At 36.1% G+C, this 25043-nt stretch overlaps 2 protein-coding genes across 2 annotated transcripts in view; both read right to left on the bottom strand.

The window, feature by feature from the left end:
- Nucleotides 1–4031, bottom strand: part of SERPINI2 (serpin family I member 2) — a 33866-nt gene extending 29835 nt beyond the window's left edge. Inside the window, exons 1-2 of the mRNA XM_023753917.1 lie at nt 3936–4031; nt 1961–2210 (exon numbers count right to left, since the gene is read on the bottom strand). Of these exons, the coding sequence (XP_023609685.1) occupies nt 1961–2204 (244 nt within the window). The 5' untranslated portion in view covers nt 2205–2210; nt 3936–4031. The remainder of the gene's footprint in view (nt 1–1960; nt 2211–3935) is intronic.
- A 426-nt stretch (nt 4032–4457) lies between these two features.
- Nucleotides 4458–25043, bottom strand: part of WDR49 (WD repeat domain 49) — a 98960-nt gene continuing 78374 nt past the window's right edge. Inside the window, exons 16-17 of the mRNA XM_006088898.1 lie at nt 10570–10690; nt 4458–4605 (exon numbers count right to left, since the gene is read on the bottom strand). Of these exons, the coding sequence (XP_006088960.1) occupies nt 4458–4605; nt 10570–10690 (269 nt within the window). The remainder of the gene's footprint in view (nt 4606–10569; nt 10691–25043) is intronic.

Below are 25043 nucleotides of genomic sequence, written 5' to 3'. Positions count from 1 at the left end.
TATTCTTCCAAAAAATACAGGAATTTTTATTATTGTTCTTATGATCTATAACCTCCCTGAATCATTTCCAGAATTAGTTCTGGGCAAGTTACTTAACATTCCTTTGCCTTAGTGTCCATCAGTGTTATGTCTACCTCTCAAAATAATTGCGAAAATTAAATGAGAACATGTAGTTCAAGCATATAAAACAGTGACAGCTAATATATATACATATATATTATTATTACTGTCATTATTACTGTAATTATTATCACATTCACAATCCTGAGTTGTTAGAACATCTGTGTTTCTCTGTAAGATTAAACCCATTTAAAATAATTTAGATTTTTGGAGGCTCTAATTTACTAGTTCCTCATGGAATCAACTTTACATATCTTCATAAATGTTCTATTAACCTTCCAAAGCAGTATCATGTGATGCAAATGTTTCTGGGACTGTGTAGTGGGATGTGCTGAAATTAATATAGACAGCCAAGACTAAATCTGAAATGTAGTGGCTTCCTTTTACATTATTCACAAAGGGAAACTCTTGCAATTAACTTGACTCTCATCAACTTCTTTTTTCACATAAAATTTCCTTTGTTTAAAATGATGCAAATAAAACCTTTTAAAGAAGAAAAACAAATTCCTTAATAGAACTGTTCTGTGCTAAGGCAATATACTGAAATTAGTTGTGGTGAATAAAGTCCCAAATCAAAGACCCAGGTGTTTCCTCTAATGTTCATGACATATTATCTGACAGAGATGTAAAAGTTTAAAATTAGAATTATTACAGAAATTGAAAGTACAAGGTAGCCAGGGAAATGGGGTGCCAGCACTAAAAGTTAGGCACACTAATGCAGATAAACCTTTGGGAGACTCCAAAACAACAACCACGCACATGTACAAAGACCTCTGAAAGGTGTTTTTGTGTGTGTGTGTGTTTTTCCCAATTTTTCTTTAAAAAGTATTAACTAAGGAAACTTTTAAAATGTATACATTAATGCTTTTTCTTGGTCTCATTTAAGTGCAAAGGTTAAATTTTACTTAGAAAGCTAATTTTAAAAAGCTAATGAGATAGAGATAAACACAAAGATTTCTGGGTGAGGATGCTCATTGAAGCATTTTTATAGGAGAAGTATTGGAAACAACCTAATGAAGAAGGGTTAAGTAAGTAATGATATGTCTTTAAGAGGCAATAAAAGGCAACAATAAAAAATTATGTTCTGAAGCAGTTGCACGCTATGAGAAAATGATCACAACATAGTAAGCGATAATGGAAGAGTATTTATGTGTACACTAGAGGCCCAGTGCATGAATTCGCGCACGGATAGGGTTCCTCAGCCTAATCGGAGATCGGGGGCAATTGGGGCCGACCAGAGATGTCTTGCCCAGTCTCAATCAGGGCCCATTGGGGCTGGTTGGCTGGGGGGAGTGACCGAAGGAGGTTGGCCAGCTGCAGGAGGTTGGCTGGCCATGGGAGGTTGGCTGTGGGAGTGCACTGACCACCTGGGTACAGCTCCTGCATTGAGTGTCTGCCCCCTGGTGGTCAGTGCATGTCATAGCTACCGTCTGGTCATCTGGTCATAATGGTCACTTAGGCTTTTATATATATAGATATACATGTATGGGTACATATATGCATATACACAAACACACATACACACAAAACTTATTCTCAGTTAATTAAAGCTATCTAAAATAGGGCAGAATAAAATAATCAGATATACTAGTACTCACAATTTTATATCTGTATAGAATTAATTTCTTAATAAATTATTTTTGTAATGTTTTTATTAGGAAACAATTATAAATGGATGAGTATTGTTTACATTATAATTGCCCATTTTATTATAAATTTATACTTTTTACAACATTTTTTATTTGTCAAAGTTATAAGATCATGAACTTCTCTCTAATATTTTAAAAATAAATTGGGCCAGATCTCATCTAGTACAAATAATCATATGTAAGAATCTTACCAGTTGAGTTTTCCTGAACTTTTAAAGTTTGTCTTATCTGCTGGTATGCTTTTCCTTTTGCTCCCAGTTGTACCATTCCAAGAATCAAAGTTGTTCCAAGTGGGGAAAATACAATGTTGTCCTTCTGAGATGAACAAATAGCTTGATAAAGATCCACCGCAAATTCAGTATTTCTCTGAGCCAAGGGTTTTGAGGCTTGACTTCCAGAAAAAGTCAATAGGAGACTCCACACGATCTTAAACATTTTGACCTCTGTGCATCAATTCAAAACTTATTAGCTTTCAAAGTAATCAGAGTTTATCATTTCACACTCAAAGAAACTTCCTACCTATTAGAATTTTCTGTGTTATTAGGACAAATTACCCCAAGTGTATTTTACTAAGTATCATCTATTAAGAAGAATAGGCCATGTGCTAATGGTATTTTTTAATATTCCTTCAAGAACCAGTTCAACATAGATAGCAGTTTCTTAAAATCGAAAGAGGAATTATGATTCTGGGGCAGTATCAATATAGTAGTACTATTTCTAAATGGATATATGATACACTTTTTTCTATCTTTTCCCATGGTTTTACATAGAATAACTGTAACTCTGATATCAAGGGAACCCTCCGTCCAGACTACTCTATAGATCAAAAACAGAAATGGAATAAAAAAATGAATACACTCCCGTGTGGTTTTAGACCTATAATATTAAAAAGTTAATGTATTCTAAATCAATTAAATAATCTGGCTAACTTTTTACAACAGTAAAAGTGATGGAATTTGTAGAGCAAAATACCCCAAAACCCACATGTAATATTCCAAAGGGAGAAAAGAAAACTCTGAAAACTATAAACAAAATTACGACCAAATATAAATGGTACATCAATAGAAAAAGAGAGCAATATTTTTTTTTAAAAAAATCAAAGAACAATTTGACAAATAACAAATGTAAGAAAGCTGCAATTGAAAACTATAACTGAGTCACAACAACACTAATGACACCTTATTAAAGTGCTCTCCACTAAAATTGCAGAAAATTCAACCCTGATTACATCTAGAGCAGAGTGAGTTCTTGCAATTTTACCAGAGACTTGGAGGAAAACTGATTCTGAAGGTCTCATACATTTTACTAACACTATTTTTCCCCCACAAATAATACATTTGAGTAGCCCGTAATAATTCCTAGTCGAATAGATTACTAGGAAGTAATTTTTATTGGGGGTAAAGATAAAAGCCTTTGGAATACTGTGTTGTTAAACTTAAATAATTGAATAACTATATTTCTAGAGTGTTTTATGGACCATTAGGGAGGTCACCGTGACCCACAAGTGAGTTAAAAGTCATTAAGATCACTGTTATATATAAAGATTATTAATAGTCAAATATTCTCCAAAACCAAGCTGCAGAGTCATTATCCAGATATTTAAAATTATTTTCTAATTTATATAGGTAAACTCTACATGCTTAGGTATACAATTCACAAAGAAAAACGAGCTCTAAGTTCAATCCAAAGAATTGTTAGAAAATAATGTTTTGTTAAACTAAAAATATACATACATATATCCCATCAAGCAAATGCTTTATCGAGGAGTAGATTGGTACCTAAGGTTGTTAGTAGTAGTGCAACAATAGTACAAGCTAACACAAAATAGATTTCTGCATATTTTCTAATATATTCACTATCTCAGAAGATTTCTGTCCAAAATATTAGTTTGTAGATATGTAGTCACAATGTTATCAGTACTTTTAAGTCACCAAGTGGTAATCCATTAGGCACATCTTTATGTTTTTGGTTTGTATTAGAATGATAAACACTATTATGAAGGATGTATTTTTACCTTTATAGTTAAATCAGAAAGTTATCCTCTCATTGTTATTAATAATCTTAATAACTAAAATATACATTCTTTGAGCATCCATTTCTCATAGAAAATTTCTAGGTACTTAGTAAATTATAAGCTCACACAAAATGCTGGTTTTAAAAATTGACTTACCTCAGTGGCTTTTGTATCATATCTCATTAGAAATCACAAAGTACTAACGAACTAAACAAACTGACAAACAGTCCTATAAGAATGCAATATTCAAATTTATAGTGACATATTTTAAGGAGAATAAAAGTAATGCATTAATTTGACAAACTTAAATAATATCTACTAAAGTGAATTAAAACATTAGTCTTACTCTATTAAATACTCACAATTAATATTATTGCATATATACTTCATTCAAGAGCTATTAATTTTAAGGTACTTACTCAAAATTTGCTTCTGATCATTCATGGTTATGTTACGTCTGCTGAGAAACACTAGTACATGGGACACCCGACCGGTCAAGGCCAACTCTATTTATCTTGAATGTTCCTAGATTAATTCCTCTAAAACCAAAGCAGGTGTTCACCACATTTGAATGAAAGGTCTGATATGATCAGGTTAATGATCAATGATGAAATACGCAAGAACTAAGAGAGAAAGCAATACTAGAATTTTAAAAGATCATGAAGTTTATATGATTATTTCACTTCTTTTATAATAAGTAGAAGCAGAATTTGGAAGAAAGTACCAGTGCCTGTAAATTTGCTAGTAATTAGCTCTTTTTGCTTCTCATAGGAATCCAACATCAGAATACCAATGTATTCAATCATAAATATTTCCGAATACCTATGACAAAAAGAATAAAGCTGAATCAAGTCTAGAATCCAGAGAGACAAATTACTGCTGCATTTAGAGCTCTCAACAATTCATCAAATTATACAATAGAGGAATTTCCTGTGGATAGAAGGCCCATTTGAATCCTTAGGGAAAAATTTGGATGTTAAAGACATATAATCTTTATGTTGAACAAAAAGACCAGATTAAGATTATAGATTTACCAAATTACATCAAGATATTACTATTAAACATAAGTAATTTGATAGTTAACATTGGTGTTATATTTACCAGTATGTGCTCTTAACATTTTACATGATTGTTTCTACAAACAGTTCATTAATAAAAAGTGGGTGCGTAATCGAATAGGTTTTGATCTCATTGTTCTAGTTCAAATCAATAACGTCAATGGCGATCAGATATTAAATAAGTGGCCTCTGAGAAGAGGAGTGGAAAATTTGTTTCAGTTACCATTAAACAAATATTTACTATTGATTACTAAATGTAATATTATTTCTGATAAAGCTATGAAAAATAAGTAAAATGAATGTAGATGCCTTTAAAGGAGTTTTTGTATAAAAAGCTTTTTCAAGGATCCCATTAGCATCTTTCAGTGTCCTAGGGCTATAGCTTAATATCAGGCTTGAGAAGCCTGATGACCGATGTCAGTCATAGTATTTAATTTACTAAAATGTTTAGTTGCCCATCTAAGCATCTCTGAATGTTTTCTAAATGTTGGGTTGCTCCCTAATATCACTTACTCTGATGTAAGCAAGCTCATTTGCAGCTTTTAATATAACACTGTTAGAGGTTATTTTCCAAAATCACAGTTATGCAACATAAGAACACAATCATTCTTCTGTTCTACTCTGCAATTCATAAATAATAAATCCGAATGTCTAAGACTATCATTCAATCAGTGCTTTTCTACCCATGCAATGACACCAGCAAACATCCATCACAAGTACACTTGGTTACCAAATTATTGTGTCTACAGTGTTCAGGTCATAATGTGACTTGCCCAGGAACAGGCCATTATTTTTCCTTCCAATGACAGAGACAGACACTCAGTCTTAGTAAGATCATTTAATGAAGTTGTTGTGTAAGGACCTTATGTTAGAGCAGTTCAAGCAGACTGTCCATTTTCCTTTCTTTTAGGGAGTAAAAAGCAGCGGCCATGAATTTCTCCTCCCTGGTTTAAGCTTTTTTAATAAGACAATAAAGATACCACAATTGTCCTTAAAATATTACTACAAACCTTTAAATATTTTTCTAAATCTGTTTCTTCTGTAACTCAATTTTGCATCTAGAGCATTGGGGAAAAAAATAATAGGAAGAGGTTATAGGTTCAATCTCATTATCCTTCTAATTAGCATTTATTAGCATTTTGTAGTTTTTTTTAGTAAACATGTATTTAATTCCAAACTTTAAAAAAACACACAATCAAGTGTTTTGATTAATAAATAAAGGACTTAAAAGTTAATTTTTTCATTGATTAATTTCAGGTATTTTTTTCCCTCTGCCAGGTTGCTCTATGTATATTTTGTGTGATAAGAGGGAAATGTTCTGAAAAGATAACAGGTTAAATTATATTTAGTGTAAATCTTTACATAACAAACAAAATAGCCTACTGAAAAGTATGGGACATCATTTTTTAAAGAACTCTTCTTATTGATTTTAGAAAGAGGAAGGCAATCAAGAGAGAGAGAGAGAGAGAGAGAGAGAGAGAGAGAGAGAGAGAGAGAGAAACATTGAAGTGAGAGAGAAACATTGAAAGGTTGCCTCCCCACCATATGCGTCCTGACTAGGGAATCCTGTGCCCGACAGAGAATCTAACCTGCAGCCCTTCAATGCACAGGAGGATGCTCCACCCAATTGAGCCACCCAAGCCAGGGTTGACACATCCTATTTTAATGTGACAAGTTCTTTTCACTGTAGAAAAATGAGTCTTAAATAATTAAACCTAAATGTTAATTTCAGAAATAGCATATAAAGTCTTCAGTTCTATTAACATTTGATAAGTGAGACCCTGCTACCAGCTTAACACAGTTAGGTGCTGTAAGCTGTAAAAGAGTAAGACATAATTAAATGTTGTTGTTGCTTTTTCCTTTTGTGTATGTTTTGTTCTTAAGTATTAGAAACAGTAACATTAAAAGATACTTTCATACTTTTCAAAACCCTTTTCTCATTAAATATACTTGGGATACAGCTCCTCTTCATTCTTTTCATACAAGAAGCACCAAATTAGGGTTTAGAGATACACACAGCTTGGTGCTTTGCACATGCAATCGGCTATAGAGAGGTCTATCTATACCAACCAGACAATTTCAGACTAATAATTTCAAACAAAGTATTCTCTGAGGGTAGAGAAAGTGAAATATGTCTAGTAAAATAATTTCTAAATTATTCTAGAAAAACTAGGGGGCTCATTCAACCATTGTTTAATAGACCATGACATTTTATGTGCTTTCACTTCAGAAAGATGATGGCAGGAGAAGATGGTTCTATTTATTTGTGTATACCTGGCATCTAAAACAGTCCCTTGCATATGCCTTCAATAATTGGATGGATGGATGGATGGATGGATGGATGGATGGATGGATGGAAGGGGAAATGAGTCTTTGCAAACTATTTGGTACCCATATTACATGTCCTTAACATCTCAATATTCCTTTAAATTTCTGGAAATGTGACTCAACTTTCACTCCACTATCTTGTCAGCAATATATGACTCATAAATCATATGCTCAAAGTTTGAAATGATGAATTGTCTGATCAAATCTCCCAACCAGTGGAAGAATTCTCTGCAATATGCCTGTGTGTGTTATTCAGCCTCTTTCTGGACATCTCAAAGAATCCTCTGTCCCAAGCCAACATTTTCATTTTCAAAAAATAATTTACATTGAAATTCTTTTAAGTTAACAGAAAAGTGCTGATATAATACAAAGAACTACTATCTCCCACTCTCTCTCTCAGTTTCCCCAGTTGACATTTCACCACATGTGTACTCTATCTATATAACTAATTTTTATCTACCCACCCACCTATCTTTATAATATGTTTGTATGTGGATACATGTATGCGGTGTGTTGAGTGTATGTGTATAAATATATACATATATACATTATAATTTATATTTTTAATCATTTGAGAGCAAGCTACAAACATAACTTTCTATTACTCCTAAATATTCCATTTTATTGTTTATCGACCTGTCTAAAACCATGAATTCACACTGATATCTGAAATCTCTAATCCTGATTCAAAATCTCAAAGTTCTTTCTAGTTTTCCTCCTTTTAAGTTTGCAATTACTTTCTACAACAGTTTGATATCTAGCACTCATTATCCTCAATTTATTTACTAATTGTATTCATTTATTTATTCAGTTCTCATTTGCTCAATCTAATTACTCTTCCAACCATGCTGGTCATCTCCTCCACTCACCCCCTCTGCCCTCACACCCTTCACCCCCCCCCTCCCTTTGACCCCTTCCATACCCTTGGCTCCAGTAAGCATATTATCCGGTGGGTCTTTTCTAGGCTTCTTCCTTTCATAGCCATACAGGTGTGCCTGCTGCCAACTACTCTGCACCAAGATGGGAAGTGTCAATGGGAAGAGAACGAGAAACTTTTTCAGGTTTTAACAGGTATTAGGAAGCAATTCTAGAATCTGCTTTCTTAGAATTATGCTCATTAGTTCTACTTCTTTTGTTCACTACAGCTTTGAAATCTTTGAGGATAGCTTGTATCTCCCATGAATTCTCTTTCTTAAACTAGACCTCCCATTTCTTGTTCCTCTTAATATGCTTTCTATGGTCTTAAGCACTCTGAAGACATTCGTCACAATTCTTTCACATGTATCCTGCTCCTATATTTTCCTCATATGTGACTGTTGCTTAATGAGAAGGAAATCAACTTACACAAAAGTCACAATGCCTGACTCAGGATGCAATTAATTATAGATGGAATAGGCAACTGTCTTCTAAAAACCTTTCCTCTGCCATCCTCTCCACCAAATTAAAACTTGCTCCACTGATGTTGGATATTCTGTTAGAGTTAATTTCACTGACTTTATTGTAATGAGAGGTGAGTAAACAGAATGGTGAAGGTCAAAAACTATGGTCTCTAGAGTAAAACGGATTTGGGCTCCAATCCCAACTCACCATCAATAATTGGGCACTCTTTTAATGAATACAACTCTCAGATATTAACCTTAAAATAGATATATTTCATATAATTATTGTGGGGTTTAAACATAATGAATTTTTTCAGTTACTGGACAGAGTAGGCCCCTACATGTTGTTAGTTATTTCCTTTATTTTTGTGTGTTATTGCAAAAGTCTTCTTAAAATTCAAATATTTTGGAAGGACACTTTAAAATACAAATACCATAGTAATGTTCTATGAAAGTATTTATTAATTATTCTTACAGGACAGAATAAATAAAGCAGCATAAGAATATTGGTTGTCACAACCAAGATTACTTTATCCAGCAAAGCTATCATTCAGAATTGAAGGTCAGATAAAGAGCTTCACAGATAAGGAAAAGCTAAAGGAGTTCATCACCACTAAACCAGTATTATACGAAATGCTGACAGGTATCCTTTAAGAAGAAGAAGAAGAAAAAGGTAAAGATACAAATTGTGAACAACAAACATGCATCTATCAACAAGTGAATCTAAGAATCAAGTGAATAAATAATCTGATCTACAGAATGAACTGGTGATTACAATGAATCAGGGACATAGAAAGGGAATGGACTGACTATTCTTGGGGGGGGGGGGAAGGGGAATGGGAGATGCGGGAAGAGACTGGACAAAAATCGTGCACCTATGGATGAGGACAGTGGGTGGGGAGTAAGGGCGAGGGTGGGGCGGGAACTGGGAGGAGGGAGTTATGGAGGGGGAAAAAAAAGAGGAACAAATGTAATCTGAACAATAAATATTTAATAAAAAATAAAAAAAATAAAAAGAATATTGGTTGTCTGCCCTGGCCATGTGGTTCAGTTGGTTGAAGCATCGTCCCATGCACCGAAGGGTCATGGGTTCCATTCCGGGTCAGGGCATTTACTGGGTCAGGGTACATAAAGGAGGCAACCAATCAATGTTTCTCTCTCACATCTCTCTCTCTCTCTCTCTATCTCTCTCTTTCCCTCTCCTTTTTTCTTTCTTTCTCTATCTCTGAAATCAATAGAAACATATCCTTGGGCAAGGATTTAAAAAAAAAAAGAATTTTGGTTGCCTGATGGAAGATGCTATTTATAAAGAAAAATAGATAAAAAAGGTAAGGCATTGTGTTTCAGAACCAAATATTGTCTCCTTGACCTTCCATACAGAGTGAGTTCTTTATATAACCTCAGAACCCTTCTTTTCTTGAGGCTATACCACTTTGTCTGTACTATGCTACTCAGTTTTAGAGTAGTAGTAGAACTTATGCAGTAATTTCTCAATAACTTCATATAAGGATGAATATAAATCAATAATAATTAATAGAACAGCTGCTACTGACAAGGTCTTATTTCATAATCAGTATCATTTAAAACACACACACACATAAAACTAGAAAGTGTAAATAAGTGGGCATAGTTTTCTTAGTTAACTTTATAGATATTCACTGTGTCAATATTTTTCATCTTTAATTTCAATGCAGGTTTTCTTAAAGAAAAATGACCAAAACATGTGTCTATAGAAGCAACCAAAGGTCAGAATGCTTTGTTCTGAAATTGTACATTTTTTATATAAAAACACTTGAGAATAGGTAATACCAATTAATACCATCCCCTCTTAGTCCAATCTTTCTTTTATTGAAAATAGAAAGTGAAAAGTAATGGGTAAGAATATTGTCTGAAAACAAAACTTTCTGAAGTTGAAATATAAAGTAAAAAAGAAGATGGCATTTTTAAAATTTATTTTCTGCATTTCATACACATATTTCATGTGTCAATGAAATATTTATTTTTCTTTCAGTTATAATTGCTTCTTATTTCTTTTTATATTCACTTCACTACTTGTTTCTTGACATAATTGCTTGGCTCTTCTTTCACGATCCAGAATGTCTTTGGGAAACAGGTTTTTCTCAACAAATACAGCTTTCAAAGCTAAAAAAAATGGTGAAGAAATGACATGTAAATTATATTTGTAAAGGAGCCCAATTAAATGAAATAGTGGGGAGTAAATATTCAAGTTTCACTTTACTTAAAAAGTTGTATGTTTCTAACGCCTAGAATTTTATGGGGAAATTTTCTGTTAAGCTTCTGCTATTCCTTTTTTAATTTAAAAGTTAAATTTTAACAGAATTGGTTATAATATATTTATATCATGATAGAGATCCACCATATAACAGTAGAAGATTAAAGAAGATTGTTCTCCATTTTTGTTTTTTTAATATACTTAACAGCTATCAAGGACTCATAAAAAGCCAGGGACAAAGTATTCTGTATTAAAGTAAGACAATTAAAATAATCAAAACACAGTTTGACTGCCTGGATGACTAAACAAGTACATCTGCAATCATATTCTTATAAGATGCTTTTTTTCTGTGGCTTCAGGAAAAAAAAAGAGCCAAATTATCCCCATGAGTAGTAATATTGTGCATCAGCGAGAAGTAGGAGGAAATTGTGCCATGCATTCAAAATACTAATTTTGGCCTTTTCTTAACTTTATCATTTCAGCAAATGTTTATTGAATGTATATTATGCACAATGTTCTGTGCTCAGGCGTAAATGGGGCACAAACATAACTAAGTCATAGGTTTTCTTCCAACTGGTAGAAAGTAGGAACAGTACTCAAATAACCAAATTAACATATACAGTAGAAGACAATTCTAAGAGGAGCCAAGCTATGGAAAGTGTGGTTAAGCATATAAAGAGATTATAAAAATATGCAGAAACCAGAGGCAAAGCTTTAAGAATTAGATGCTAATTCAGGGGAACTTGAAGTCCAGATAGGATATTAAGTGATAATAAGAACCATGGAGATGAGGAAGGGTTACCAAGGTGGAAAGGAAATGTCAACTGGAGGGAACACATTGAATCAAAATATGGAGAAACAAGAACGACTATTCAGGTAACTCTAAATAATTCAATACGATTTAGCAAAAGCATAAAAAATATGAAGGAGATGAAAGTAGAATGAGGCTGGAGCTAGACTGAGGAATATTTTAAATACCAAGCCAAGGAATTTGAAAGAAACTATGTAAACACTGAGCAACTTCACAGTATAGTAGCATTTTTATGTATCTAAATTGAAAAAAGACCAAAACTCAGTACTTCCCATACAAACATAACAATGTACGTCAATGCATTTCCCCTTTTTCTCTTTAATATTATGCAAGAACAACCAGGAAAATGAGGGGAAATAACTCTGCAAATACATTCCACATTCTGCAAAACCCAAAGATAGATGTAACCTGCAGCCTACACAATATGAAGAAGGGCAGCCAGATAGATTGGGCAGTGTTAGACACGATAAGAGTGATGAGAATGGAGCATGTAAGCACATTAGCATCTCAAAAAGTACTAGCAAAAACGTAGTAAAGGTGAGGGGCTTACCCTGCAGTACAAATGCTTTATCTTTCATTTATAGTATGGTTCTCACCTTCCTAATGCCGCGACCCTTTAATACAGTTCCTCATGTTGTGGTGACCCCCAACCATAAAATTATTTTTGTTGCTAGTTCATAACTGTAATTTTGCTACTGTTATGAATCGTAATGTAAATATCTGATATGCAGGATGTATTTTCAGGGGTCATGGCCCACAGGTTGAGAACCGCTGAGATGTGCACGGAGGTGAATAAGGCTGGATACAAAAGCCCACAGGGGCAGACTGTTTTTAGCAAAAAATGGTCATAGGTGTGATTCTTATGTGTGAGCCATTTTTTGCTAAAAGCAGTCTGCCCCTGTGGGTTGTAAGACCTGAAGGCCATACTGATCACAGATCACAAGAACGTATCACCCAGGAACCCCTACAAATTTCAAGTTTAAGAAAAGCCAACTCATTAAGCTAATTCATTAAAAGAGAAAATGAAAAAATAAATAATCAGCATACCATAGACACAAAGGTATTATAAGCAAAATTAAAAACCAAACATTTTGAAAAGAGCAGCAAAGCTCATCAAATACATGGGCTGATACATTGGATAGATAAATATTGTTACTAAGCAGATGTCACAAGTTAAGTTTTAAAACTTGAAAAAGCACTTGCTTCTATAAAGGAAGGTCTCGGAGCAGAAATGAAAGAAACAAAGATTCAACAGGAAGTGGTGAAATGTGAGCTGTCAGGACTCAAGAAAATATAGGGAAAATTTGGCATAAGTGAGAATAGGCATAGTGGGGAACGTGAAAAATACAAATGAGAAAAACAAATACAAGATGAAAATTGAAGAGAAGAAATTAGAGAAGAAAATAGCAGATATTAAAAAACATGGATCCAACAAACATGTAAGTTGGGTGAGTCCTTAAGAAAAAAAACCAAAGCTGAACAAATATTTAAAGTTATCATGTAATAAGACTTTCCTCATATAAGCATCTACTTGATGTACATAGAAGGGACATACAGTCATCCTTTTACTCATCAGAGACTGGATCCAGGAGCCAGTGCTCAAGTCCTTTATGTAAAATGGCATTGTGTTTGAACATAACCTACATACATCCTCCTGTATACTTAAATCACCTCTAGATTGCTTATAATACCACTACAATGAAATGTTATATAACTAGTTGATATGCTAAATTGTTCAGGGAATGATGACAGGAAAAAAGTCTGCTCATGTTCAATATAGACTCAAGCATCATAGGCCTGACTACATAGTACATAGTACATGTTGGCAACAACCTTCTCTTTCTATTATTTTCAATATGAAGTTGGTTGAATCTGCAGATGCAAAAGCCATAGATACAAAGGGCTGACTGTACTGTGTACCAGGAATAATAGACTCTGATTAGTCAAAACCAAGGCATAGCCTACTAAAGTTATTAGACTTTAAAGATAAAGACAAAATCATTTGGCAGCCAGACAAAATGATCAAGTCACTTAAAAGGAGAGAAATATATATTGCATTAGATATCTTCATGGCAATGATCAATACCAGAAGACAGTAGAGCAATACCAACAAAAAAAAATCAACGAAAGAATATGTGAGATATGGATATTATAAACATGCATCCAAGCCATGCTTTAAATCTGAAAATGACAAATAGTTTCAACATGCAGACAATTCAGAGACTATTGCTCCTAAGAGTATTTTATAGGAAATTACAGCAAAACAAACTGAGAAATGACTGAGAAAAATTTGGAAGAAGATTTGGTGCTGAGCACAGAATATATTTAAATGTAGAAGTGAGACTCAAATAATGTGGGGTTTAGGATGACAAAATAGAAAGTATATACCACATTTTGTTTAATTAACAAAAACTGGTAGGGTAAGGGAGAAGCTCTATTCATGATAAACAAAATAACAACATAAGCAAATTTAAAATAAAAGTCAGCACAAAGAAAGATAATGTTCTTGAATAAATTGTGTAAAGGAAGAGGGATTGGGTAATGGAGAAACATTCATTTTATTGTCACTAAGCATGGATCTAATTGTTACTGTCTTAGAAAAATAAAGAGCTAGAAGAATTATATGAGCCTATGATTATAAAGGTACCACTAGAAGAAATATATAACAACCCTCCAAATAAAAACAAAGAAATAAATTACAGATCCAGTGAAAACCTTAAAGTATATATAAACAATCGTATATAATAAAACCATAATATGCAAATCGACTTAACAGTGGAACTACCAGAGGAACAACTGGTTGCTATAACGTGCACTGACCACCAGGGGGCAGACGCTCATGGCAGGACCTGCCCCCGGGCAGCTCCTGCATTGAGCATCTGCCCCCCTTCCCCCCCCGCCCCCCCCCCCCGAGAGGGAGGCGACCAGCAGTGGTGACAGGGGGGCAAGGCCGGCAAGCGGGCAGTGCCAGGCCGTCAGCCAAGGCAGGTGCTAGCGGGGGGGCCCCCCCAATCGTCCCGACCACTGGTTGCCCCAAAGATGGCCCTGATCGCTGGCCAGGCCTAGGGACCCTACCCTATATATTGGGAAAAATCTCTTAGATTTAAAAATTAAAACCTGGCAAGGATACTCTAACACTGAAAAAACAGGATGATGCAGAGATGACATGCATGGACTCTGGCTTGCACATTTTGTGGTCAGCCCTGATTCTGACACTTATAACTGTGTGATAAAGCCAATTACTTAACTTCTCTCTGCTTCATGTTTTCCACCCATAAGATGGGGAAAATAGTACTACTGTCTCAGAAGGATCATGTTATATAGTACTTTTTATAATCAGGGGAAAAATGTAGCTGCCCATACAACAGCAAGATGCCTTTCACCTGTATGAAAAATATGGTCATTGGCACATGCAGCATCCCAGATTGCAAGAGGGATGTCCGACTGCCGGTTTAGGCCCAACATCTCCCCACGGGTCCTTGATTGCAAGAGGATGCAGGCTGGGCTGAGAGACCCCCCACCCATGCACAAATTTTGTGCACTGAGCCTCTAGAAAATAGCACAAAAGAATGTGAGAAATAAAAACCAAAATGTCTAACATATCAATTAAGGTAAATGTGATCAATTTCATGATTTTAAAAAAATCTTTAGTTGGATCAAAAACAAAAACCAACATATTTAAAATAAAATGATTCAGAAAAGTTTAAATAAAGGGGTTGAGAAAATATCTAGGTGAATCAAAAGAAAGCAAGGCTCAAAATCCAGAATCATAAGAGCATACAGAAACCTTCCAAGGGGAAGGCAGTGGAGGGTGGGTGGGAAGAGATCAACCAATGAACTTGTATGTATATACACTTAAGGACACAGACAATGGGGTGGTGAGAGGTGGGAGGGAGAAGGGAACAGGTGCAAGAAGAGGTTAATGGGGGGAAAAGGAGGACCTATGTATTACTTTCAACAATAAAGATTTATATATATAAAAGAAACCCTCCAAGGAAACAGAAACAGAAACTCATAATTCTGGTTGCCGGAAATAGATAATAATGGGAACTGGACAGATCAGCATTGTGGAAGGGAGGGAGACTTTTCACTGAATAATTTTTTAAATGTTCTAGTGTTTGAACTGGTGAATGATTGTGTGTGTGTGTGCGTGTGTGTGTGTGTGTGTGTGTGTGTGTGTGTGTGTGTGTCTTTTAAGCAAAATGAATAAACCTGGAACTACCTCATAAGCAAAACTACAAATGAAAACACTTTTCATTTGTCTAATACCACAGTAGGAGATAATGTGGGTTTCTGTACATTAGCAGTTGATCCTGTCTCATCTGACTACAGATTAGCAACTCAGAATCATAAGGTATTCTGACTGCCATAGAGCTCTGCTGAAATTCACTATAGGAACCAAAATGTTGCTTCTGAAATAAACTCTCTCTTACTGAGGCTTGTCTCTAAACTAGATGAAACATTTTCAGTGTAACTAACCAGTTTTCAGGACAATTAAACCAATAACTAACTGATTAGCCTTTGTAAAATCTTGAGAGAGATTATCCTGCTGGTATAATTCTTTTCTTTCTTTCTTTCTTTCTTTCTTTCTTTCTTTCTTTCTTTCTTTCTTTCTTTCTTTCTTTCTTTTCTTCTTTCTTTCTTTCTTTCTTTCTTTCTTTCTTTCTTTCTTTCTTTCTTTCTTTCTTTCATTCTTTCTTTCTTTAGCTAAAAAACAGATGATTAAGAAATGTATATGCAGGAGCGGATCCCTGTTTTCAGAGTCTGAAGCTAACAATTTTGTGATCTTTCTTTAAGAAAAAGAATATGAAATCATAAATATAAAATTATTCATAAAGTGTCTATTTATTTAGAATGAGAAGAATATCTCCATGAATTACTGGAGCTTGGGTTCTTTTCTTCTGAGATCTCTTTTACAAAAGGTACCTGAAATACTCACCTAGAAATGATTCCTGCTTGCATCCTGGCTTATGCTCTTCACCCAGAACACTCTAAAACTCCCAGCAACTTCCCAAACACTTACAAGAATCTTTGTATTTGAGGCCCATAAAACAACATAACCTTCATCGGTGTCATCGGCAATCTCCTTTACATGGCAAAAGCAGTGTAGAAATTAACCTAACACCTTTTAAATGGATAATGATAATCATTTCCTCTCACTATTCAGAAGAGCAACATCTGCTAGGTTAATGGCATAATGCTTTCATATAATAATGTGTGAGTCTGCCATGTATTATGATATGTGGAAGAAGCCATTAACCACTTATTGAACTTAAGATTATAAAAGGATGTCTTTAGCCTTGCTCTGATGACTTATTTTCTTGACGTATTAACTTGGCAAGGCCAAAGTCCTCTGCTGTACAGTTAAATATTTGTCTAGATAATGCTCTGAAAGGATATTGGTGATGTAATAAAAGTCCCTAATTAATGTACTTTAAATAAGAAAGATTATCCTGAACCCAGTACACACTCTTTCTACAGCATGCCAGGCACCTTTCTTCCTTCTTCTTTCCCCAGGCACCTTACCTTTGCCTTTCTCTCTCCTAGACTCCAAGGTCCCTTCTTTTGACTCTGAAACTTGTTTCCTGAGCCCACGCAGACCAACTGGCTCACTTTTTTCTACTTCTGTGACTTTCTAAATACACTTTCTCCTTTAATTGGGGGGGGAGGGGGGAAAGATTCTCTTGGATAACCTGGTGAGCTAGGCTTAATCAGTTGGAATGCCTCAAAGCAGGCTTCCCTAGGAGAGGAAAAAAATCCACCACTGGACAACAGTTTCTGCCTGTGCCCTGCTCGCCCATGATCTTTCCTTACTTTTGAACTTGGTCAGCTGCCCGCACAATCCCGTAAGCCAATTCCACGTCATAAATTTCAATATATAGTCCTCTGATTCTGCTTCCCGGATCCTGACTGATGTGCCTGCCTTAAAACACACTGTTTGCAACAGAACAACTGCAAAGGGTAAAGTGTTCTTAATGAGACAAATAAACTGGTTGGCCAAGTTTCCTGTGGTTTTGACTGGAGTCTGTTGGATACTCCTTGTAAAGAAATATTTAAATATGCAACTTATCCTAAAGCATTCTTACGTTCCCCCATGGTTGCTAGTTTAGGAACCACAAGTATTAGTATCACTATCCAAACTTATCTTATCCTTAAAGTTACTTATTCATCATCTACCTCTATTCTCCAGGTGATAAATTCAATGATTTCAAAGACTTTCTGTGCCTTTATGCCTCATATACCCTTACCCCCAGCATTGTGTCTGGTACATGGAAGGTGTTCAACAAACATATTTGTTGAAGAAATGAAGAAATGAATGAAGATACTTCCAGGCATGCAAAGAGGTGGACTCAGTCCTCACACTTTGGAATTCTTGCATTCCCGAGACGGTAGGGTTCGGCTCGCTAATAGTGATAGAGGGGTGATTCTTGGGTCATACATCTATATATCCATCCACTTGCCACAACCCCTGCTCTTCAACATAGTGCTAATGGTAACATTTGTATTCACTATTTCCTACCTGGGAAAGTCTGATAGTTATACATTCATCACTTCATTTGTTGGTTGACTGCCTGACAAGATTTGTTATAACGATAACAAAAAGGTGTTTTTAAAGTAATGAAAATAAAAGATGTGGTGGTCATGAAGTTACTAAAAGATTTCCACTAAAATGAAATAATTCAGTGATTTTAATGCATCAAAGGTAAACTTTCGTCATCTGATTCTTCCCTTGTCCCCTGATTGGCCACTAATCAGATGAACAATGGTGGCACCTTGCCGAAAGAAGGGACTATGTAAAAATTGCATTGCAATGGCCAGCTGTTGCTAGTCTATGGGTGTACACTATTCTGAAAACCTCCCTTCTAATTTACATGCTCCATTCTCTTCTAAGTCCTCCAAATAAGTGCTTCTCAAACTTTAATGTGCATTAAAAAATCACCCAGAAATCTTGTTAAAATGCAGGTTGTGATTCAAAAGATCTGCTACATTTCTACTATGTTTCCAGGTGATGCCTGTGCTATTAGCCACTGCCCACATTTTGATGTCAAGGTTCTCATTCCTAATTCTAGACTCTAGATCAGTATTGCCAAGCTGTCATTCAACTTCGGCCATCATCCAGTAACAGTCGGGTAACAAAGCAACAGAGTGGCAAGGATTCATCATAATGCTGTAATAGTCTTCACATGACTCTTAAATTAGTGTTATTTGGGACCCGTAGAGACTTTTTTTTCTTTTTCTAAAACAACATTTTTTAGCAGCTATTTTAGGTTGACAACAAAATTGAAATTCAGGTACATAGATTTCTTATAAATCTCCTGCTCCCACACATGAATAGCCTCCCCCATTATCAACATCACTCACCAGAATGTTTTTTGTGTTTTTTTTCTTACCAAGGATGGATCTATCTATATTGACACATCATAATCATCCCAAGTGCTTAGTTTACCTGAGGATTGCATATATTTGGGGGGTTTGGACATAAGGATAATGCTATACATCCCTTATTATTGTACAGAGTACTTTCAATGTCCCAAACATTTTTCTGTGTACCTCCTACTCATCTTTTCTCTCTCAACCCCTAGCAACCACTGATTGCTTTTGTTGTTATTGTTTTGTTAATCCTCACTTGAGAATATTCTTCCATTGGTTTTTGGAGAGAGCGGAAGGGAGAGGGAAAGAGAGAGAGAAAAACATCTATGTAAGAGAGTCACATCGATTGGTTACCTCTCATATGGCTCTTGACTGGAATTGAATGGGTACGCTTCAATTCCTGGGCCAATGATGCTTTATCCACTGAGCCAAATCAGCTAGGGCAATCACTGATAGTTTTATTGTCACTATAGTTTCACCTTTTCCAAAATGTCAGATAGTTGAAATCATACTTAATGTTCCTTTTCAGATTAACTTTCTTTTTCACTTAGTAATGGTCAGCTAAGATTCCTCCATGTTTTTTCATAGCTTAGTAGCTCTTCTTTTAATGCTGAATAATATTCCATTTTCTGGATGGACCAGAGTTTATTTTTCCATTGCCTACTAAAGGACATCTTGGTTGCTTTTGGTAATTGTGAATAAAGCTGCTATAAACATCAATGTGCAGGGCTTTTTAACTCCTTTGGGTAAATACCAAGGAGCATGACTGCTGATTGTCTGATAAGAGTATGTTTAGCTTGTAAGAAACCACAGACTGACTTCCTGTATGATTTCCTACCAGCAAAGTCTGAGAGTCCCTGTCACTCCACATCCTCATCAGCATTTGGTATTGTGGGAGTTCAGGACTTGGGCTGGTCTAACAGGTGTGTAGCAATAATTCATTGGTTTTTTACTTTGAATTTTCCTGATGAAATATGATGTGGTCCATCTGTTGAACCTTTCAAAAGACATTTTTTATATATTAGTGACCTCTGTTTTGTACAACCCAAAGTTTGGTGGGTGTATGTGATTTTCAAGATGATTTTGTGCCATTCTGTAAACACACATATAAAAGTGTAAGAAGAATTTTTACTTCCAAAATGTCTCTGATTTTTGTACTCATTCTGGCTGTCTAGTTATTTAAAATTTGTTGGCGCAAATCATGTACAGCAATATATCATTTCTTACTTAAAATGAATAAGTTTATAAATGTTTTCTTCTTGTGTTTTAACCATTTGTTCAAGGAAGAAGGTTTTTATTATTTCAATGATTCCTTCTCCTTTACTGGTATTAAATTTAAGATTTTATTCTAAAGCAAAGATATATTATACTAGATTTTACAACAGGCCTGTATGTACATTTTTTCACCTGTAGTTTAAGAACTATAGAGAGAACTTTTGTGTTTCAATGGAAAACCATGTATGGTCAGGTGGTCTGATTCTAACTGAGTTCACCATTTTTTTGAAATGTCTTGCCACCTCTTTGTAAACTGCAGGTTACCAGTGAACATGTAGTAGAGTCTTAACTGTCTCATCTGGTAGAGTTTCAACTGACTTCCTCCCCTTCTTAGAAATACCTGCAAATTGAATTGGAGCTTACCTTGCACTAGTTGTCAGCCCTTCCTACATTTTCAGTTCTTCCACTTTCCTTCAATATTGACTGCCATCTCTAAACCAGTGGTCGACAAACCTCATTAGTCAACAGAGCCACATATCAACAGTACAACGATTGAAATTTCTTTTGAGAGCCAAATTTTTTAAACTTAAACTATATAGGTAGGTACATTGTTATTAACTTAATTAGGGTACTCCTCAGGCTTAGGAAGAGCCACACTCAAGGGGCCAAAGAACCGCATGTGGCTCGCGAGCCGCAGTTTGCAGACCACGGCTCTAAACTAACCTTTCCAGGTCTCACATCTGACTAAAACTAAGATCTAAAACCTGAAGGCCCAATAAAGAACATTATAAACTGATGAACAAAAATAGATACAGAGGCAGAGAAGCATTGAACTACAGTGGGAAGGCTGGGGAGGGTTGGGGTAGGGGGGAGGTAAGAGATCAACTGAAGAACTTGTCTGCATGCATATAAACATAACCAATGGACACAAGACACTGAGGGGGTGGTGAGGGCATGTGCAGGGGGGATGGGGGTAGGGGAGGTCAGAGAAAGGTCAATGGGGAAAAAAAGGAGACATATGTACTACTATTTGTAATACTTGAAACAATAAAAAAAATTAAAAATAAAAAATAAAATAAAATAAAACCTGACAGCCCAAATCCCTATCCAGACTCTGTTGTCTTGCAGCTGTCCTTCCTCTCAGGATCTCCAGGACTCTCTGACCGCTGCCACCACCTTGGTTTTACAGAAGTGACACCAACAAGAATCCCTGAGAGATGACTTCCTAGATCTTGCTTTGCCCCACCCAGGTTTATGATCACCTCTGAGCTGTTTAGTTATGAGTGATATTCCTTCATCGGGAACCAAAGTGGGGGGACCAAGGTCAAGCATGACCTGATCCCTGTGCTCCTTGAAAGCAGAGATAGTTACCCTCCTACCATCTTTTTGTTTGGGAAACAGATAACAGCGAAGGACCATTCTGCTCTCTCCTGTGCTGAGATAAGACCCTCTCTACCCTTCCTCACAAGTGGAATAAGACTCCTCCTGGATTCACTGACCTGCCTCTATTGCCCTCCCTTTGAGACGTTCCTCTTTACTGAATATTCTCTCCATTGCAATAGTAGCCTAATTGAAATCACCTGTGTTAATTGCCCCATTCATCTTGTCTTTGACAGAACAACACCAAAACAGTTCACCTGAGGTATCAGGAATGCAGCATTTTCTCTGCACTGGAAGTTTTAAAGATGCACTGAAAGGAGGTGAATTTATTGGCCAAGTCTGACCCAGAGACACTTCTAAGTAGGTTTTTGAATCAGGCATATCAAAGAGGGGTTTCAAGCTGTTTGAGAGTCTGCGGGGAACAACTTGGAAGCTAAAGAGAGAGTCTGAAAGATGTTTCAACTTGAAAGGAAAGGAGAGAGAATACAAAAGGACATTAAAGACCCAGTAGGTAAAACTAAAAAGTCACCTGGGGATTATGAAGTGTTTGAAAACTGTCCCTAGTTCCAAAGTGATAGCTTAGAACATTGAAAGTAGGTCTGGCAAAGAGCCTCTCATCATACAATTGCCAAATAACTCTGCACACTATAATTATGGAGCTGGCGGGAATGTGTGCAAAATGCACTGCAAAGACATAAGGGACACTCTGTAATGACAGAGTGGAGGGGGGTATATTGACAATTGAGATTTTTTTTAAAGTTCTCTTTTGTAATAACAGTTTTTAAATTCAGCAGTATCCTGTTGAAAATGAGAGAAACAATTTTAAATAAAAGTGAAAAAATAGATAATACCATAGTAAAGGCTGGTTTTAGAAATCAGCCCAAGAGTAGGCTTCCTCGGGAATATCATTTGTACATTATTTGCACAAGGAAAGCTGCACTTAGAAATATTAATAACATGGGCCCTTCTCTATTAGGACCCACCTGTCACCAGCTCTGTGAAACTAGGTAAGTTATTTAATCTCTCTAGACCTGTGCCAAAGAGTCCACATATCTATGTCACAGGGTGCCACAGACTCTTTGTATAGAACACTAGGGACCATAAAAATCCCAACATCATAGAGCTGTTTAAGGGAATAATAAAAAAAATATTATCAATAAAGCAAATGCATCAAACTCTTATTAGGTGTTGGGCCCCGTAACAAGACTGTCACATGGGTAATTTCATAGGAGCATTATGAGAATGGTAACTAATATGGTGCCCATTTTTAGTTGAAGAAACTGAGGCACAGAGAGTTTAATTGACCTGTTCAAGGTCATATAGCTAGCAAGTGGTAACATCTTGATTTGAAGCCAGGCTTGTGCTTCAAATGTTGCTTTTATACCTTTATTGCTTTGAGTGTTCCAAGTTTTATTCCCTCTATAAAGGGAATTTCTCCCAAAAGACAACTGTAACTATTAACGTTTTATAACTTAGTAGGAATAATGACTGTGATTTCAAAGGTTACAAAATAGTGTAAAGAACCCAGAGTGGGGGAGCATGAAGAACTAGTTAAGATGATGAAAACAATGTATTGGCCCTAAACTCCGAAGTCCCTCGTCACTACTTGCTCTGTGAAAATGGCCTGGAGCCCTGTAAGTATTTCTGCTTTGTCTGCTGGTCTGATGTTGAGCTCTGTCACTAGAGGGCACTGGAGAAACACTGAAGGAGAAATGGATTTCTCTTCTAAGTGGTTGCTCCTGTCACTAGACCCCTGCAGTGGTTTCTCCAGCACTAGGCTCCTCAGCATGACTTTCCCAGGACCAAGCTCCTCCAGCTCCAGACTCCTGCAATGCTGACATGGCTCCTCCAGAGCCCAGAGCCATCCGCTTCCATTGACAACCTCTCAGGTGGCTCTGCAGCAGAGTGCCACCTGTCTGGCACCACCCAGTGAATGACTTTCTAGAACACCCAAGAGCCAAGCAGAGGACCTCCAGCGTGACTACTCCCTGAGCTCAGCCTCCCCTGTACCCCCAGAATGGCTTTGCAGTGAGTTCTGAGATACAGGATCTCCCTGTGCATGGCCTCCTTGGCTCCCCTGAAAACCAACTTCCAGCAAGTTCCACCTGCTGGGTGGGCATCTTCTATGGTCTCTCTGTCTCAGATCTTTACATCTGCTATTCCTTTATTCTTTTTTAAAAAATATGTTTTATTTATTTTTTTACAGAGAGGAAGGGAGAAGGATAGAGAGTTAGAAACATCGATGAGAGAGAAACATGGATCAGCTGCCTCCTGCACACACCCTACTGGGTATGTGCCCGCAACCAAGGTACATGCCCTTGACCAGAATCGAACCTGGGACCCTTCAGTCCATAGGCCAACGCTCTATCCACTGAGCCAAACCAGTCAGGGCTATTCCTTTGTTCTTTAAAGTTCTCTTTGCTTCTTACTAGCCAATTTTCTATAAAGACCATATATTATATCTAAAATCAGAAATAAAATGAACTTCAAAATAAAATTAATTCTGAAACAAACCTGTCTTGACTGTAGTTGCTCTTCAGTTGCCAATCTTTGTCTTTCCTTTCTACTTTTGTCAGTTTCTTAGAAAAGTGTTAGTTTTTTCTTGGAAGATGTCCCATAGGTCCCTCCATCTGAACATATTCTCAAAATTAACTCTAAACCACCTTTTTCTCCTGCATTTTCTCTCTCAATAAGAGTTTCTTTTGGGGAATAATTATCCAAGATAGAAATCTGATACATGTCTTCACATCTCATCAGGGCACAAAATCCTTTCAATTCATTTTCCTTAAGATTTCTCAACTTAGTTACTTCCTTTCTTGGACCTCCTTATCTTCAAAATAATAGCAGGTACTATTTGATGAATGCTCTGTAAATGCGGGTCATCATGCTAAAATTAACCCACACAACTCCAAGAAGCAAGGATCAGTAGCCCCATGTAACAGATGGGAAAATTAGGACTTAATAGCTTATGTAATTTATCTAGATGTAAACAACTAGGAGAACACAAAAGGAGCATTCAAAAGCAGGTAGCTGGTTGGGAACAACAAGTTCCCGCTACTGCAATATGCTGCCTTCAATCTAGCCTCATTACACTGCATCCACTACACAGTTTTCTAAAAACTTTCTAAAATACAAATCTGGTCATGACACTTTCCTGTTTTAAACATTTCATCAGGAATTTTCTTTCTGGATAGGATTTAATAGGTACAGGCAGGCCATTCTTTTCATTGTACCAGATCGGAAAACAACAACAAAAACCCATGGTAAATTACAGAAATAAAATTTTAAAGCTATCAGAGGGCCATGGAAGCAACGATTATCAAATTACAATTCTAGAGATGGTTGAACACTTCTTAGATGAGCTGAGATTGCCAAGTGTTTTCTTCTCCCCGGGGACTTATCATGTCTGGGCATTTCTGAGAAATAGGCTTTACCATCGAGAGATTATTCTAAGGCAAAGTAAAATTAGAAAAGCTTTTGATGAC

The sequence above is a fragment of the Myotis lucifugus genome, unplaced genomic scaffold, assembly GCF_000147115.1.
Source record: "Myotis lucifugus unplaced genomic scaffold, Myoluc2.0 scaffold_53, whole genome shotgun sequence".
Classification (NCBI taxonomy): domain Eukaryota; kingdom Metazoa; phylum Chordata; class Mammalia; order Chiroptera; family Vespertilionidae; genus Myotis; species Myotis lucifugus.
Note: the sequence above shows the minus strand (reverse complement) of the source record. Positions and strands in the feature narration are given on the sequence as shown.